The sequence below is a fragment of the Maniola hyperantus genome, chromosome 3, assembly GCF_902806685.2.
Source record: "Maniola hyperantus chromosome 3, iAphHyp1.2, whole genome shotgun sequence".
NCBI lineage: Eukaryota > Metazoa > Arthropoda > Insecta > Lepidoptera > Nymphalidae > Maniola > Maniola hyperantus.
In genome coordinates, this window is record NC_048538.1 from 4,654,270 (window position 1) to 4,671,139 (window position 16,870).

The 16,870-nt window shown below is 36.3% G+C and overlaps 2 protein-coding genes across 9 annotated transcripts in view; both read right to left on the reverse strand.

Annotated features, from left to right (window-relative positions):
- The window catches only part of l(1)G0196 (inositol hexakisphosphate and diphosphoinositol-pentakisphosphate kinase), a 28,053-nt gene extending 22,424 nt beyond the window's left edge, over positions 1–5,629 (reverse strand). Inside the window, exons 1-6 of one of the 7 annotated variants that reach the window (XM_069509574.1) lie at positions 5,355–5,629; positions 3,542–3,724; positions 1,273–1,413; positions 563–653; positions 246–400; positions 68–155 (exon numbers count right to left, since the gene is read on the reverse strand). In XM_069509574.1, the coding sequence (XP_069365675.1) occupies positions 68–155; positions 246–400; positions 563–653; positions 1,273–1,413; positions 3,542–3,724; positions 5,355–5,459 (763 nt within the window). In that variant the 5' untranslated portion in view covers positions 5,460–5,629. Of the gene's footprint in view, positions 1–67; positions 156–245; positions 401–562; positions 654–1,272; positions 1,414–3,541; positions 3,725–4,377; positions 4,397–4,741; positions 5,003–5,354 lie in introns of those variants that run through there. The other 6 variants (XM_069509576.1, XM_069509578.1, XM_069509577.1 and 3 more) reach the window with 6 other exon arrangements.
- A 2,937-nt stretch (positions 5,630–8,566) lies between these two features.
- On the reverse strand, positions 8,567–15,847 carry LOC117996511 (zinc finger protein 845-like). 2 transcript variants are annotated; one of them, XM_069509617.1, is made up of 4 exons: positions 15,709–15,847; positions 14,918–14,981; positions 13,474–13,525; positions 8,567–12,580 (listed from the first exon to the last, which is right to left on the reverse strand). In XM_069509617.1, exon 4 carries the CDS (start codon positions 12,474–12,476, stop codon positions 10,233–10,235), a length of 2,244 nt encoding a protein of 747 aa, XP_069365718.1. In that variant the 5' UTR covers positions 12,477–12,580; positions 13,474–13,525; positions 14,918–14,981; positions 15,709–15,847; the 3' UTR covers positions 8,567–10,232. The 2 variants fall into 2 exon arrangements, with proteins under 2 accessions (XP_069365718.1, XP_034840460.2); XM_034984569.2 differs by lacking the exons at positions 14,918–14,981; positions 15,709–15,847 and adding an exon at positions 14,064–14,751.
- Positions 15,848–16,870: the final 1,023 nt, after the last annotated feature.

A 16,870-nucleotide genomic window follows, 5' to 3' on the forward strand; every position in this document is an offset into this window, starting at 1 on the left:
TATTTATGGAATGATCGGATCGAAAACATATCTATCAGAATCCAAATCGTGTTATACTATCACTTACCATCTGTCGGCATAAAATCTTCGTAAATAAATGATCCAGTTTTCCTAACCCTGGATTCTGGAGAATATATACTACTTCTACTTCCAATCTGGAAATCACAATTTGTTGTAAATTAAATATGGCACATGTGACATGATGCTTAAATCATATTATGGAGTAATTTTTCTTGTATACGCACTTTTCTGAAAAGTCGTTGACTCCCTCCACCAGCCGATGTAGGATAGTAAATGTAAATGTTATGATCTTCTGCCGATACTGGCTTCTCTACAAATGGTTTGTTGAACACTACTCCATTCACCTCTACGTGATCTTCCGATTCGACTAGTTCGTGATCTAATGCAAAATTAATATATTTATGAGGCATTCAAATGTTCAAGTACTTCCGAAAAGTAAAACGCTACTTAAAATTTTTAAAGGACATCTTAATTTTTAATTGACCTGTTTTCAGATCAAATAAATACTATTTTTAGGATCAAAATTGTTTGTGAAACTTACGCTTAGGGTCCGGTGAATCTCTATCCAAGACTGCATACCTCGGTATTTCGATTCCTTCATTTTCTAATATCGCGTATACTCTTCTGCGATCCTACGAAACATTGATGCATTTTTTCAGGCTTTGCGTATGTATTATACATCGTTGGTATTATAGCGATAATTTCAATTAATATTATAGATTTCAGTTAAATAATTTTATAAGTTTTTTGTATTTTAGCCAATATAGAAGCTATTTAGCTGACCAAAAGTTTAGTTAAACAAAAACTAGATTTTGACAGTAATTACATAAAAAGTGTGGAGAAAGAAAAAAGGTAACGCTAGAATTGTCGCCAGACCGCAGGAGGTACAGTATAACCAAGCTGTTTTTGTGGGCTCTTCTCAGACCTAGGCGCGTTTGGAACCCTCGTAGCTCTACTTAGTTTTAAGTTTACGTAATTAATTATTACCACTATATCATCTTACAAATCTAACAATTTTGACAATCAATAAGAGAAACATGGCAACTTATTTTGAATAAATCATTTGACTTTGACTTTAAATCCTGACACCTGCAGCTGTGGTCGGTTGCTACGGTCGCGTCGCCTTCAAAATCATACTCTTAGATCAGTAAATAATGCATTTTTAGTAGAAAAATGTGTTGCTGGCGCCTTTAAATGCTCTTGCCATGCGGGTTTCACTTGTCTCTTGTCAATTCTAAGTGAAAAATGTACCTGAATGTCATACTGCATGTGAAGATTGTTGATTACGTAGGGCTTCCTCAGTTTCTCGTACTGGATCGCCTTATCAAGGGGGAAGCCTTTCGAATGGAATGAGATCAAACAATCGCATATCGGCCACTCCTCAACTGGCTTCTGCAAAACACACCTATGCATTGAATATTTTCTGAAGGAATATCGTAAACACAACCCACTGAATTCAGAATGGGTATTGAAATGGTAAAGGAGCTTGAGCTTTCGCCGTGTAGGTGACTAATGAAGCATCAATCCGTGTTGTCGTAAAAACAAACTTATTATATCACGTTAATAAAAGATTTAAAAAAAAAAATTATATCACGTTACGGTTTAATTTATGTTGCTTTGGATGCCAAAAAATGTAGTAGGCGTAATTTTTTTAGTAAATGAATAAATATTATTTTATTGGGAAGAGCGACACAATAAACGAACTATCCAAAACATAGAAATATTACCTACTTAATACTAACTAGGAACATTTCAACTGGGAAAACTGTTTGTGAGAGTTAAAATCGGCGACAATCCGGTCAGTTCAGACAATCGCAATCGGTCCTGGTGTTAACGAACAGCAGATATCCATTCCATCGATACATTTCCATGTCCTTATTTAGAATTCTGTGATACAATACACACAATCCATAATGCACAGCCATTATACATTACAAAGCGCAATTCGACTACTTGTATAGAACGAAAACATGCAAAATAACAATGCTTTGCTTCTCATGTATGGTGGAAACAACAATATGTTTCTGTTGGTGTTTGTTTTATTCAAGAGAAAGTCAAGAGACCCCAAGCCCAAGCTCTTCTCATTCTGAGAGGAGACCTGTGCTCAGTAGTCCCGAGATGAGTTAAAATGATGATGATGATGATAATGTCATTTTATTAACCAGGCAATATATTATTTTCAACACCAATATAATTATTTTTGATACCTTTGTGAGTGATATCTATATATATAAAAGGAAAAGGTGACTGACTGACTGACTGATCTATCAACGCACAGCTCAAACTACTGGACGGATCGGGCTGAAATTTGGCATGCAGATAGCTATTATGACGTAGGCATCCGCTAAAAAAGGATTTTTGAAAATTCAATCCCTAAGGGGGGGAAATAGGGGTTTGAAATTCGTGTAGTCCACGCGGACGAAGTCGCGAGCATATGCTAGTTCATTAATAAATGTATGACAGCGTAAATGATGTCTTTATTAGAGTATGCCCGACTAGTTTCGAACCCGTCCGTGTTCCTTATTCAATGGGTTTTTGCTCGCTAAGCGGCGCCCAGGAAACTCGATATTTAGTAGGGCATACTCCGATAAACACGTGAGTTAAGCCATCATTCATTTATATTTATGATACCGTTAAAAATGCAGTAACATATCATTTTCCACTTGTATGTTGATAACAAAGCACACAATGAAAATTTGCTCATGAATCACAGGTTATGAATGTGTTAATAAGAAAACTTTTTAAGAAAAAGTGCTAGTGAAACAAAATAAATGTTTTACAAAACAGGGGACATTCACAAATTTTTTTTTTTTTTTTTTTTTAATACAATAAAACTTAAAGCTAGCCTTATCTAATTACTATATAAATCATGACCGCGTGGAATGGTGCCAAGAATACTGGCTGCATTTCCGCGCTGGACAGCCAGGCTGATCCGCTGCGCAAAAAATGAGCCAGCCCTTCTGTCACCAGTTGAGGCTATTAATCGCGGTGAAATGTCTCTTCACAAAATTGTAGAAGTTTGAATTCAAATTATAGTGTCATTATTGGTATCGCAGTGTGCGGCGAGCACGGCGCAGAAAAGTGCAGTCAAGTTAGGCTGAAAAGCAGTGCAAATTTTTATTTTTTTAGTAATTTTGTCTAGAATAGGTTCTATAGTAAACAGAACCTAGTTTTATACAAAACCTTTGGAAAGGCTCAGGTGCCATAATTTTTCATATAATAATATTTTATGTGTAGGTAGGTACCTATATTTTGAGTTATAAATTATATTATAATAAGGCACATATCAAATTGGAATTCTTTGTGATATTAATTCTAGACCATTTCGCACGCGAACGCAAAGAAATAAATCGGAAAAGAGCATTTGTGCAGCTAGACGTATATGGATAGAATTTTAATCAAAAAATCTAAAAATTGGTAATGCGCGTTTGCCTCCAGAATGAGCGATCAATCTCTTTAGGTATTTTTATTTTTTTAATTTTGTTCCACTATACAAGTAGGTTAGGTGGTGAGCAGAAACCTTCAGGATAACCTCCTCGGGGAAGACGAGCATCTTGATAAACTCGAACTCATCAAGCCGGGTGAGGATTTCCTTCATAGGCTTTGACTGTGACTTCTTGGCCATGGCGCATACGCCGACCACCACCTTCTTGCCGCCGCCATCGCACTGCGGGTCCAGGGACTCGCACAGATCCAACTCGCCCTAAGAAGAACGTAAATGTATACAAGATATTTCTTTTAACCAAAGTGCATAAATCCATACCAATCACACAAAAACACCTAACATCATTCCACCCCTCTCACACTGACTTAACTGAGTGAACAAGAGTGTTTAAATAAGCTGTAGCTTCATCTTATTGTTTTATACATATGGACTATACGTGACTCATGACAAATATAATTTGGAAAATGAGACCAAAAAAACCATCAAGAAATAAGAAATTGAGAAAGAATATTTTAGGTATGACAGAATATTCATTTGATTTTTAAATAAAACATGTAACATTAATAAATATCTCGAGTAGTATCACATTAAAGGTTCTATATATAAGTAAGAATATAATTGGATGTTTTATTAAATTAAAACATTTGATGTAACACCAACTTCAGTGATAGCTGCATTGAACTTGTACTGTAAATAAGTCACTTTAATCTGTACAGGTTTTTATCACCTCAAGGTTATATGCCACACAAAATTATTAAAAGAGTATGTTAAAAAATCTTTGTTATTTTTGCATTATTTTTTAATATAACAGGAATATAAAATTATGAATCAGATCTATTCTTTAGAATGAGTAATTGAGAATAAAATAAATAAGCACACAATTGTTAAACACTAAGGAAATAGGTACTTACTAGATTTTAGACATAAAGTGTATCAATTATTATCAACCATAAAAATTGAAAAATATTAATGGGATTGTTTTCTAAAGGCACAGCACTGGTGTTAATTTAATTATACACAGATAATGTAAACTATATTGACAGGTCCTATATCATTCTCACATTTTTATTGTACTAAAAGATTCAAAAAATGTATATTACGTTTAAGAGATTTAGTTACACCCCAATTAGCAACAATGTTTGTATTGTCTAGTGATGTCATAATCCCATATGAATAGCAGCAGCCAAGGTCAATAATGTTTATGCAAAATTAAGCTAAGAAAATGCAAAGCAACAATTCTTTTTATCAATATTTTGAAAATCAACTAGTTCTTACATCGGGTAAGCACTCATCACAGTAGCAAAACTCATCATCATTCTGCTCTTTCTTTTTTTTATTCCTCCATCTTTTCAAACGCCACCAATCCTTGAGCCACTGCCACTCCATCACACATTATCACAACACTATCAAAATTACATACAACTCCCTGATAAGTACTACCAGTCAGCTAGCAGTGATAGGGAGCCACTATACATGATAAAACTTACATTCTGACAAATTAACATGTTACCTCACTTGTCATTGTCATTATAATTATAGCAGCTAAAAATATCCTCATTCTGTGATAGTAAACAAACGGCTAGCAGCCTTTATATCGTGCGTATGTTTGCATTTTGCACATTATCATTATATTTACCTAGGTACTTTATAAATCTGAGAAATGGCTTTAGCTCTTTAAATATGCTGAGGAATATACTGTTTTGATTGTGCAAACATTGAACAGGACACACAAGTAATATTACCTAGTCAATATTCTTGTTTTCATAGCGAATTATCGTGTTTTTTATACTTAGGATCAATAGTTATATTGTAGTGGCAGTAGTTGAACTAATATTGTTATCTTAATCTTTACGCGTTCAGTTAATTTACAGCTTCTTTGTCTACTTACGGGGGACCTTATAGGAACAAGGTTTCCGTCTTCGCCGACATAAAACTGCGGTTGTGTAGCTTGTCGTAACCCCTGATATCCATGTTCTAACTCAGTGTATGACATCACCTACATAGATCTCCTTTATTACGTGTCTTAGGTCGACACAAACCGTTTTTAATAATGCTGAAAGTACAACGCAGTACTTTTTATTTTTATAAAACATACGAAATATCAATTTAAATTTTCAATTTTCACTTTGGGTTTTTGACAAGTGAGAGATTTTTGACGGTTCACGGCTTGACCTTGACGTTGACGTCAAGTGTCAACGGTGAACAGCGGCCATCTTGGATGAAGGGCCGTAGATAGAGTAATAAAGGTAGATGCAGGAACGTTTGCTTTCTCATTCGCACTAAAAAGAGAGCACAGATAAAGTTCGTTAATCGTTAAAAACGTTTAATACAAAAGGTTCGTACGCACCTGAGCGGCGCGGCGCGGCGCTTCAGTGAGCTTCACGTCGCGGCACAGAGCTTCAAAATATCATTTCTATCATTTTGTATGGCGCATATCGCACTAGAGCGGCGCGGCGCGGCGCTTCACCGCGCGTTGCCGCGCGGCACGGCTGGAGAGAATATTTTGAAGCGCACTGAAGCGACGCGCAGTGCAGTGACGCTAGTGCGACATACCCAGCGGCGCGGCGCGGCGCTTCAGTATGCGTACGTCGCTCGAATAAGATACACGCGCATCTTGTTAGGTATTTAAAGTACAGGCAAGAATCGGCAAGATAGACCTCAAAATAAATAACGTAGGTTTAATTTTTGACACATGACGTGTTCCTCATGCTCTTAGAAGTATATCCTCAAAGGTCCCAACCCCTAGGATGTCGGCTTCCCCCCTTCCCAGTGTCTAAATGTATAAATGTCTCTCCGAGCGTTATGAGAAAACATCAATGGTAAAAATAATCCTGATTAAATAACTATAATATATTATGTACATATTATACCTACCTACTTCATCTAGGTAGAATTAATAGTTTCGGAAATATGCCTACCTATTGTTGTACTTGTATTTATATTATACTAGCTTATGCCCGCGACGTCGTCCGCGTGGACTACACAAATCTCGAACCCCTATTTTACCCCCTTAGGGGTTGAATTTTCATAAATCCCTTTTTAGCGGATGTCTACGTCATATTAGCTAGTTAGCTAGCCAGCATGCCAAATTTCAGCCCGATCCGTCAAGTAGTTTGAGCTGTGCGTTGATAGATCAGTCAGTCAGTCACCTTTTTCTTTTATATAGGTATTTAGATATAATATGTACCTGTGTTTACCTGCCTATTTTATATATTCTATTGCACATAAAACAAAGACATTTTGCGAAAATGCTTTTTCTAATGTAATTTCCACAGAACCTAAGGGACTAGCTGATGCCCGCAACTTCGTTCGCGTAGATGTAGGTTTTTTAAAAATCCCGTGGAAACTTTTTGATTTTCGGGATAAAACTAGCCTATGTGTAGGTACACATAGGCTACTTTTATCCTACAGGGTATAATCTATCTCAGGTATATAGGTACTAGTAGGTAATTCCCGGAAATGTGCTCACCTATAGAAAAATCTAAATCCACGCGGACGAAGTCGCAGGCATCATCTAGTTGCATTTTTTTTAGATTTTTAATCCCGTGTGAACTCTTTGATTTTCCGGGATAAAAAGTTGCCTACCTCTGTCAATTCCCGGAATGCAAGCTACCTCTGGTCCAAACTTCATATAAATGGGCCTTTAACAATCCTGTGGAAATTCTTTCATTTTCCAGGATAAAAAGTAGCCTGTCCTTCCCCGGGATGTAATTCAACTTTGTACCAAATTTCATCAAATTCGGTTAAGCTGTTGAGCCGTGAAAAGCTAGTAGATAGACAGACAAATACACTTTTGCGTTGATAATAATATAAGTATGGATATGCATAAATATTTTTTTATAATTTCCATAAAAACTATCATCATCTTCATCATCATCAACCGATAGATATGTCCACTGCTGGACATAGGTTTCTTGTAGGATTATATTACCGACCTGTGTGGTATACCTATTGTTTCTAATGTAATTTCCACAAAAACTATTAGGCAATAGCATATAGAATTTTGTCTTCGACATTCTGAAGTAAATGTGAAATGGTACAGAGTCATTAAGAAGGCGAGGAAACAAAATGTGCTTCTTGATAGCGTGACTTTGGTATGTCAGCAATCCATTTCTTCTTCTTTTTTAGGGTTCCGTACCTCAAAAGGAAAAACGGAACTCTTATAGGATCACTTTGTTGTCTGTCTGTCTGTCTGTCTGTCTGTCTGTCTGTCTGTCTGTCCGTCTGTCTGTCAAGAAACCTACAGGGTACTTCCCGTTGACCTAGAATCATGAAATTTGGCAGGTAGGTAGATCTTATAGCTGACATTTGGGGAAAAATCTGAAAACCGTGAATTTAGGGTTAGATCACACAAAAAAAATTAAATTGTGGTCATGAACTAATAATTAGTATTTTCAACTTTCGAAGTGAGTGACTATACCAAGTGGGGTATCATATGAAAGGTCTTCACCTGTACATTCTAAAACAGATTTTTATTTATTTTTATGCATCATAGTTTTTGAATTATCGAAATCATACGACTGTAGTACGGAACCCTCATTGCGCGAGCCTGACTCGCACTTGGCCGGTTTTTTCTCTTCGATAATTCGTTCTTCTTCTGCACAACAAAGAAATAATAATCAAATCCTCTTCACTGTCGCTCATCTTGCGACGTTGTTGCTCGTACGCGAACGGGTGTAAAAGTGACGCGCAAGTGACGCGAGCTGCCGCGTACTGAAGTTGTAGTGCGGTAGGCACCGTCGAGCGGCCTGAGGTGAAGCGTTCTGCAGTCGGACTGAAGCGCCGCGCCGCGCCGCTCAGGTGCGTACGAACCTAAATAATGTTGATCGGTTAATACAAATATTGACTACTAAACAATGGTAATAATTATCGTGTTATTCATCGTTACGTCGTGCTATCGCTATCTCATACGCGGTTACACAGTACTTACATCTACCTATTATTCTATCTACGCTGTCCGTGCTATGGGGTGGCTATGGGCCATAGGAGCTCTGAGTAGGAGCTAGATTTTTAAAATCTACGAAAAATCCATAGACAATTATTTAATACAGTGGATGTGGGTAACTTTAGAATCCCTTAAAATTGTCAGAACGTTGAATATGAAAAGAAATAAATATTATATAAATACTACCCTCATATCTCATATGGTATCCACTACGTAGTAGTACTTCCAACTTCTTTGGGTATCCAATCTCTTGCTCTAATTTGGTAGTGAAAGTAGGATAACGATAAGTAATAGGTATTTGCTTAACTAATTGAACTAAAATACCTATATACTCATCGCTATCCCTAACTTAACACCTGTTAGGAATTTTGGAGCATATAATTTTATTATTAAAAGTACTTAATAATCAGAGTATGTACAATGTACATACTCTCAGATTATTGAGTACAGAACGGAGTACCGAAAGGCGTTCCAAACCAGTGGGCAGTGGTAGATGCATGTGACGATCCAAAAGTAGTTACTGACTTGTAAAAGTTTAGTTGAATAAAAAACACTATGATTTAAATCTACGCCAAGTACCATCTAGACCGGTCCGCAGCCCGCAAGAGGCATTATAATGCGTAAAAAGTAAAATGTTTTCCCCATGTTGCTCTCGCCTCTCTGCGTAATCCCATAAAACGACAAAGACAAACAACTCAGTGGGCGTTGACCCTGGATGAATGATTACCAAAGAATTTCTAAGTACTACTTGATGATTACCTATCTCTATGGCGTTGACCATGAGTTACCAATCACAAACTGTTTCTTTTTGTCTTTGTTGTATTTTAAAAGGGGATTACGAGACAGAATGCCCTATAGTTACTATCTACTCTCTGTTTAAATAATATAGAAATATATTTTGATTTAAATTTTCAACCTGCGATACAAGCTGTGATGACATAGTGGTTAGGACGTTCACCTTCTAATCGGAGGTCTGGGGTTCAATCCCAGGCAAGCACCTCTAATTTTTCGGAGTTATGCGAGTTTTAAATATCACTTGCTTTAACGGGATGGAAAACATCGTGAGGAAATCTGTATGCCTGAAAGTTCTCCAATATGTGTGAAGTCTGCCAATCCGCACTTGGCCAGCGTGGTAGACTATGGCCAAAACCTTTCTCACTCTGATAAGACATCCGCGCTCTGTAGTGTGCCGGCGATGGGTTGATCATGATGATGGTGATGATGATGATATTTTCAATGGATTATGTTCTACCTTGTTCTACACAATTATGAATTTTAAAAATGACTAGATTTTCAAAAACGTAGTAAGATTATGAAAACACAAGTTTTGTAATTTTATTATTATTATTTATTGATGACATAAAATAACAACGCCCATATTGTGATTGACTGCTGGTAACAATTAATTCTATCGCCGCATGTTCTCCACATCTTATTTATTCTTAACCAAACTCTGCTTAGTGAGTAGTTCATGTTTCGTGTGCAATATCTATCTATCTATCTAGATAATAATAACCCTTTATAGACAAGATGCTGTCAAGTAAAAAGAACCCCGGACTTCGATAAATAACATTAAATAATTACACAAGATGAGCTGATGGGCGTTTTTACTTTATTACTTAACATAATGTTATGAATGAAGTAAATTCGAACTATGTACCCTGCCCATTGCCACTTCAGTTTCGCATTTCGCAACCGGTTGAACTAAAGCCGGTTATTCTGGTTTTCCTACGGATCTCCTCATTTCATTACATAGAGAAACTCCAAGTATAGCTCTCTACATCACCCGCGGAGTGCCTGAGCGTCCTTATGGGCCCATAGTTAGTGACGCATCATGTGAAAAGTTAATGATCTCTTATGTTTAAATTTCTTATCACAAAGGTTGCAATGATAAGGTTCTTCTCCGGTGTGAGTCCTAATGTGACATTTTAAACCGCTAAGTGTCTTACATTTATACTCACACTGCTCGCAAGGGTAAGGTCTCTCACCAGTGTGAGTTCTCCTGTGCGTTACTAAACGACCTTGGTGTGCAGTTGTAAAAGGACAAATTTCGCAAGAATGGGGTTTCTCCCCAGTGTGAGTCCTCATATGAAAAATTAACATATATTTTTCACTAAATTTCATGTTACAAATGTTACAGTAGTGGGATTTCTCACCAGTGTGAGTCCTGGTGTGGCATGTTAAAGCGCTGGCAGTTCTAAATTTCGATTTACAATACTTGCAAGAAAAAGGTTTTAGACCAGTGTGAATCATAATGTGTGATGCTAAGCGATCTTTATGAGCAGTTGAAAATGAACAAGTGTCGCAAGAAAACGGCTTCTCTCCGGTGTGAGTTCTCATATGACAATTTAACTGTGTCTTTTGAGCAAATTTCTTATCACATAATTTACAATGATGAGGTTTATTTCCTGTGTGAGTCCTTATATGAGCTTTTAAACTAGTTCCAAACCTAGATTTATAATTGCAAAGCTTGCAAGAGAAAGGTTTCTCATTACTGTGAGTCCTCATATGGGATTTTAGATTCTCCGAACGCAAACATTTAAACTCACAAAGCTTACACGAAATGGGTTTTTCACCAGTGTGTATCCTCCTGTGTTTTAGCAGAGACTCAGATCGTGCAGTTGTAAATGGACAAACATCACATGAATATGGTTTCTCCCCAGTGTGACTTCTCATATGACCAATCAAAGTCGATTTATATGCAAATTTTCCATTACAAATGTTACAATAAAAACGTTTCTCTCCCGTGTGAGTCCTTGCATGAACATTTAAAACGTATTTTACCCTACATTTAAAGTCACAAATGTTGCAAGAGAATGGTTTATCGCCTGTGTGAGTCTTCATGTGATTTTTTAAATACAAAGTGGTCTTACATTTGAACTCACACTGCTCGCAGGAGTAAGGTTTCTCAACAATGTGAGTATTCATGTGAGATTTTAGACGACTTTTTTCCGAACATTTAAACGTACAATGATTACAAGAAAATGGTTTAGCTCCAGTGTGAGTCTTAAAATGAGATTTTAAAGCACTACTGGTTTTACATTTAAACTCACAAAGCTTGCATGCGTAAGGTTTCTCGCCAGTGTGAGTTCTAATATGCGTCGTTAAACGACCTCTATGTGCAGTAGTAAATGGACAAATGTGGCAAGGAAAAGGTTTCTCCCCAGTGTGAGTCCTAATGTGACATATTAAAAGCGTTGCGGTTCGACATGTAAAATCGCAATAGTCGCAACAGAAGGGTTTATCATCAGTATGAGACAACTTGTGTGACTTTAATTTTTCTTTTTGATTAAATTTTACATAGCAAATATTACAAAAATAAGCTCTATTGTGAGTTCTAATGTGAGATTTTAAACCACATTTTGTTTTACATTTAAACTCACACTGCTCGCAAGAGTAAGGATTCTCACCTGTGTGAGTCATTATATGCGTCACTAAACGACTCTTATGTGCAGTTGTAAATGAACAAACATTGCAAGAAAATGGTTGCTCGCCGGTGTGAGTCCTCATATGACCAATTAAAGCAACTTTTTCAGCAAACTTCGTATTACAAATGTTACAATAGTGAGGTTTCAATCCAGTGTGAGTCCTAATGTGGCGTTCTAAAGCGCCGGTAGTCCTACATTTAAACTCGCAATGCTTGCAAGAGAAAGGCTTTTCACCCGTGTGAGTCATAATATGTGATACTAAACGATCTTTATGTGCAGTTGAAAATGAACAAGTGTCACAACAGAAAGGTTTTTCTCGCGTATGAGTCATCATATGAGCAGTTAAAGTAGGTTTTGTTGCAAATTTCCTATCACACAGGTTACACTGATGCGGTTTCTCTCCTGAGTGAGTCCTCATGTGAGCTTTTAAACCACCTTTTTGCCTACATTTAAACTCACAAAGCTCACATGAAACAGATTTATCTCCCATGTGAATACTCCTGTGGCTTTTCAAAGTCTCATGGCTTACAGTTGTAAATGGACAAATATCGCAAGAAAAAGGTTTCTTGCCAGTGTCAGTCATCACATGTGAATTTAAAACATAGAGATTTAAACTATCTTTTTTTGTAAACTTCATATGACAAATTTTAGTATAAGGTTTATCTCGACTGTTGCAGGCATCAGATTGCTTGCATTGCTCGCTAATATGAGTCTTCGTGCGTTTTTTCGGCAATGATGTGCCTGAAAGAAAAATTTATTGCTTACTATAAACAAAGTGTTTTAACTATAATAACTATAATTCTATAAAAAAATTGCAGATACATTTTTACAATGAAAAAGCTTTGTAATGTAACTTATGGTACCTACATAATACTTAATAATAATGTTTATGGTATGGTATACTGTAGGCCAAAAACATAACTAGCTATGTATAGTAAAATATAACTAACAATATAGTAAAGGGCATATATTTTTTGCGTGCATGTGTGACCTAAGATCCAGCGCACGCCAGACCTTCCTTATTTTATAAAAGCTGAAAGTTTCTCTGCGTACTGTCCCCAACACTGGGAGGTATGTTTATTTGGATGATTGTTGCGATCATTGTGGCTTTGAGAGATACAGGTATAAAAATCTTACGTCAAAGTATAACGTCTAATTTTTTATATTTTCTTCAGAATAATTAGAAATCACTTCATGTATTGCCAGACACTTAGTCTGTCTTACGCCGTCTGAAACCAGTGGCTCCCTGCGAATGATTTGACGCAGTCTGTCCACATAGTGGGGATCTTCCAACACTGCACTTTATCCAGTGTGCGGTTACCATTCTAGCACCTTGGGACCCCAACGTCTATCGGTCTTTTGGACTATATATCCTGCCTATTGCCACTTTAGCTTTGCAAATATTAAATATTAGATATAATATATTAAGACCTTAGTTTTAGAAAACTTGTAACTGCCTTCTGCAATACAGGGTTTTCCTAGTGCAGAGGGTAGGAAACTCGTTTCTTGTGTCTATTATTCTAAATTCAAAATAAAATTATTGTTATTAAAAAAAATCCATTTTCTGTATAATGCAACATTATATTAAAATGTTGATATGTTGCTATACTGCAGTTAACTAAACCTGCACTAACCAAATGTTTGCGCACAGCCTGTAGATCTTGCTTTAGCTTGCGAAGGCTCCCACTGAAAGCATAATACAAGTAGTATGAATCAGTGGTGTTACGAATAATGCATCCGCATCCACAAATGCGAAACATTCGCATTGATTCAGACACCCGCATCTGCGGATTTGAACTTCTAATAATCCGCATCCGCATCCACGGATGTCAAAATATTGCCATTTGCAACAACCCTGGTATGAATCACTACTTTATCAAACAAAGTTCTACCTTTGAGAAATTATGTTTAGGTGCATACTTTATAAGGGGTTTGGAGTAAATTGGCTGAACTATGCAGATGATAATTGTCGAAAATGTCGCTGAAAATCACCTTACTTGAAACTGAGCCTGAGATGTATAGAGCGAACTTTGACATTGAACTCTTAAAATGAGAGCATTATATTGCTAACATAAATCTGTTTCGTTTTAACTGAAACTTAAGTATGAGAAAAGTCAAAGTGCACTCTACAAATGTTAGCCTTAGAGCTTTATTGAGGAGCAGTCTTCAAACCATCAGATTTTTAATTTTCTGAAAACTTTCCACATTGTCAGGGTCAACTCACATCACTGTCTGCTTCATGTGCTGTAGACTCGTCCGTGTTTGAAGATGTATCTGTGTGCTCAGATAACTCTACTTCTTCCCTATGTGTTTCCAGCGGGTTCAGTTCATCAGTTGGAGTTACTTCAATTTTGATTGGCATTATCATATTGAGAATCTGTTTATCTAGGTCTGCCATATCTACAATGCTAGTTTCGGATAACATGTCTTCAGGAAAGTCATCTAACATTTCCTCCTTAGGTACAATCAGGCCAATTACATCAATAGTCTCCTTGGTTTCTTTCTCCATCTTTGAAGTGTTTTATACTACTTATCAGTTATCACACTAAAATGCTCATTTAATACCTACATTAAATCTAGTTTTTTAATTATCTAAATATTCTATCTTAAATTAATTTAGGGTAATCGCTACTAGGTTTTTTTTTTCAAAATAACATAACTATTTTGAAAAAAAAACCTTTACAACTAGCACGGATCCTCACACGCACACGGCGCCACCGACCAGAAATAAAAGCACGGCGCACACGGATCAATCATAGAGTAAAGGTCAATACTCTTATTTAATACGGATTTTTATGGCTTTATCATTTTACCGTAGATTGAATAAAAAAGCTAGATTGAAGTACTGTGTAACCGCGTATGAGATAGCGATAGCACGACGTAACGATGAATAACACAACAATTATTACCATTGTTTAGTAGTCAATATTTGTACCCTATTCTTGGCAGTGTGCATTGTAATGCACGTCTCACTTTGAAAAAATTCTGACACTATAATAAACCTTTTTTTACTATTTTTTTAAAATATTATATTAGTTCATACCCTACTAAATTATATAAAAAATATGAATTGGTTACCTATTTAAAACAGCAAATTTTCAGCAGAACCCAAAATGATAAACTGCATGCCGGTGTCTGCGCACTGTGAAGTAAAAATATTGATTTTTAATACTATTCTTGCCAAATTTGTGAAATAACCATACAAATTTATATAAACAACAATATTTTTTTATTGATAAATGCCAATATTATAAAGGAATCAGCATTCCAATGGTTTTTATGATGTGGTTTATACATATGTATCTTTAAATGCACACTACCCGCTCCACTACAAGATGCGTTTATTGTAAATACTTCAAATTGACCAACATATTAACATCTTTCACTGTTATCTAATACAGGTGCTTGCTCGACATCAATTTTATCACCGTTTTTCATCAAAACACCATCCAGTTTGCGTGAAAATCTACCGTCCTCTTTGGACAATACCTCAAGATCACTGCCATCTTTATTGGTCAGTACCTACTCCAAGACCAATTCTAATTCCTATGATTAGTACCTACGTCACTATAGTACCATCTACATAGACCTGTACTTCAAGACCTGTACCTTCGCCATTTGCCTCCACGTCAACTTGTACTCCTTCACCATCAACGGTTACTAGGTCGAATAGATAATTCAGAACTGTTTGTAATAAGAAGAGGTAGCGGGAAGTGGGTGGATGAGGAAGGCGGGGGATCGTGTGTGGTGGCGCGCTCTAGGGAAGGCCTATGTCCAGCAGTGGACGCAAACAGGCTGATTGATTGATTGATTGATTGAATGCCTAATACTTATTACTAACTTTTAGGCATTACTAATAACGTTATTACCTGCATGCTATTGTCAAAAAATTATTGTTGGTATTATATAATTGAAGGGTTTATTCGAGTTCTCCAGAGATTTTAAACTTTCAATTTCAGACAAAATTATATCTATGATAGTACACCAAACGAATTTACACAGCACATAGCAAAAATACGTATCTATTATTGTTACAGAAGGAAATGGTAGAAATATTATAGCACTAAATAACGATATTTATACAAATTTACATCATTGGTCTCAGAATTCTTATAAGATGAACATAGAAAAAAGATGTAAAATTACTTTTGGACATTTTTTATTTGATATTTAAATGACTTTTTCTAATTAGGTATCTTAGCAAGTACTTTATTAATCATAGAATTAAAGTAAACCTCCTAAATTGTAAAAATAAAGATTATTTTTTTGTTGATTCCGGGTCACCAGGTAGGGGGCAGTGTATTTTATTGGATACACACAAGTTCATTAGTTGGTAGTAGCGGACCTGGCAACGTGCATTTAAAGATACGTCCAATAATTAAAAAACTAAATGTCATTGATTTTTTTTCTCATTTTTCTCAAATCTCTTTAACCCCCCAAAACACACAAGTACAAAAAAAAATTAAAAAAACTGACAAAAAAAGTCCTGCCAAGTATAGGGTTAACCGATCAACAATTTGTATTAAACGTTTTTTATGTGAAAACAAGTAAATAACTAATGAGAAATACAATAACGCGACGAATTCTCTAAGTTTGTTTTGCAACTAAAGTTGTATTCCTAGCAAGTGTTGGCAAACATATATATAGATAGATAGATAGATAGATAGATAGATAGATAGAAATACTTTATTGCACACAAAAAATATTACATAACTATTACAAAAAACTAAAACTAAAAAAAAATAAACACCCGTCCACCTTGGACGATCTAACCTCGTCCAAGCCGTCCACACACTTGCTGTTTGTCGCAAGCATGTGGATCAGCCATAGTGTTGGTGGTGGTGGAGACGCTTGTGACAAACAGCAAGCATGTGGAGGGGTGTTTGCGTATGCTTGCCAACTTGCCAATGCTTGGGAGCAGTTGCCGTTCGATTTGATATGCAGGCAAGGCCCCACCTGGGGTAATGGGCTCTGTGGGCAAGCCAAATTGTACTTCTTTGCCACAGCTTGCTTTATGTTTTTATCGCAAGC

Coding starts and splice junctions, on each gene's coding strand:
- LOC117996511 (XM_034984569.2), bottom strand. CDS start 14,348: ATGGAGAAAGAAACCAAGGAGACTATTGATGTAATTGGCCTGATTGTA. Junction 13,526..14,063: donor CACATGAAGCAGACAGTGAT/GTGAGTTGACCC, acceptor TTATGCTTTCAG/TGGGAGCCTTCGCAAGCTAA. Junction 12,581..13,473: donor AGGCTGTGCGCAAACATTTG/GTTAGTGCAGGT, acceptor TTTTTCTTTCAG/GCACATCATTGCCGAAAAAA.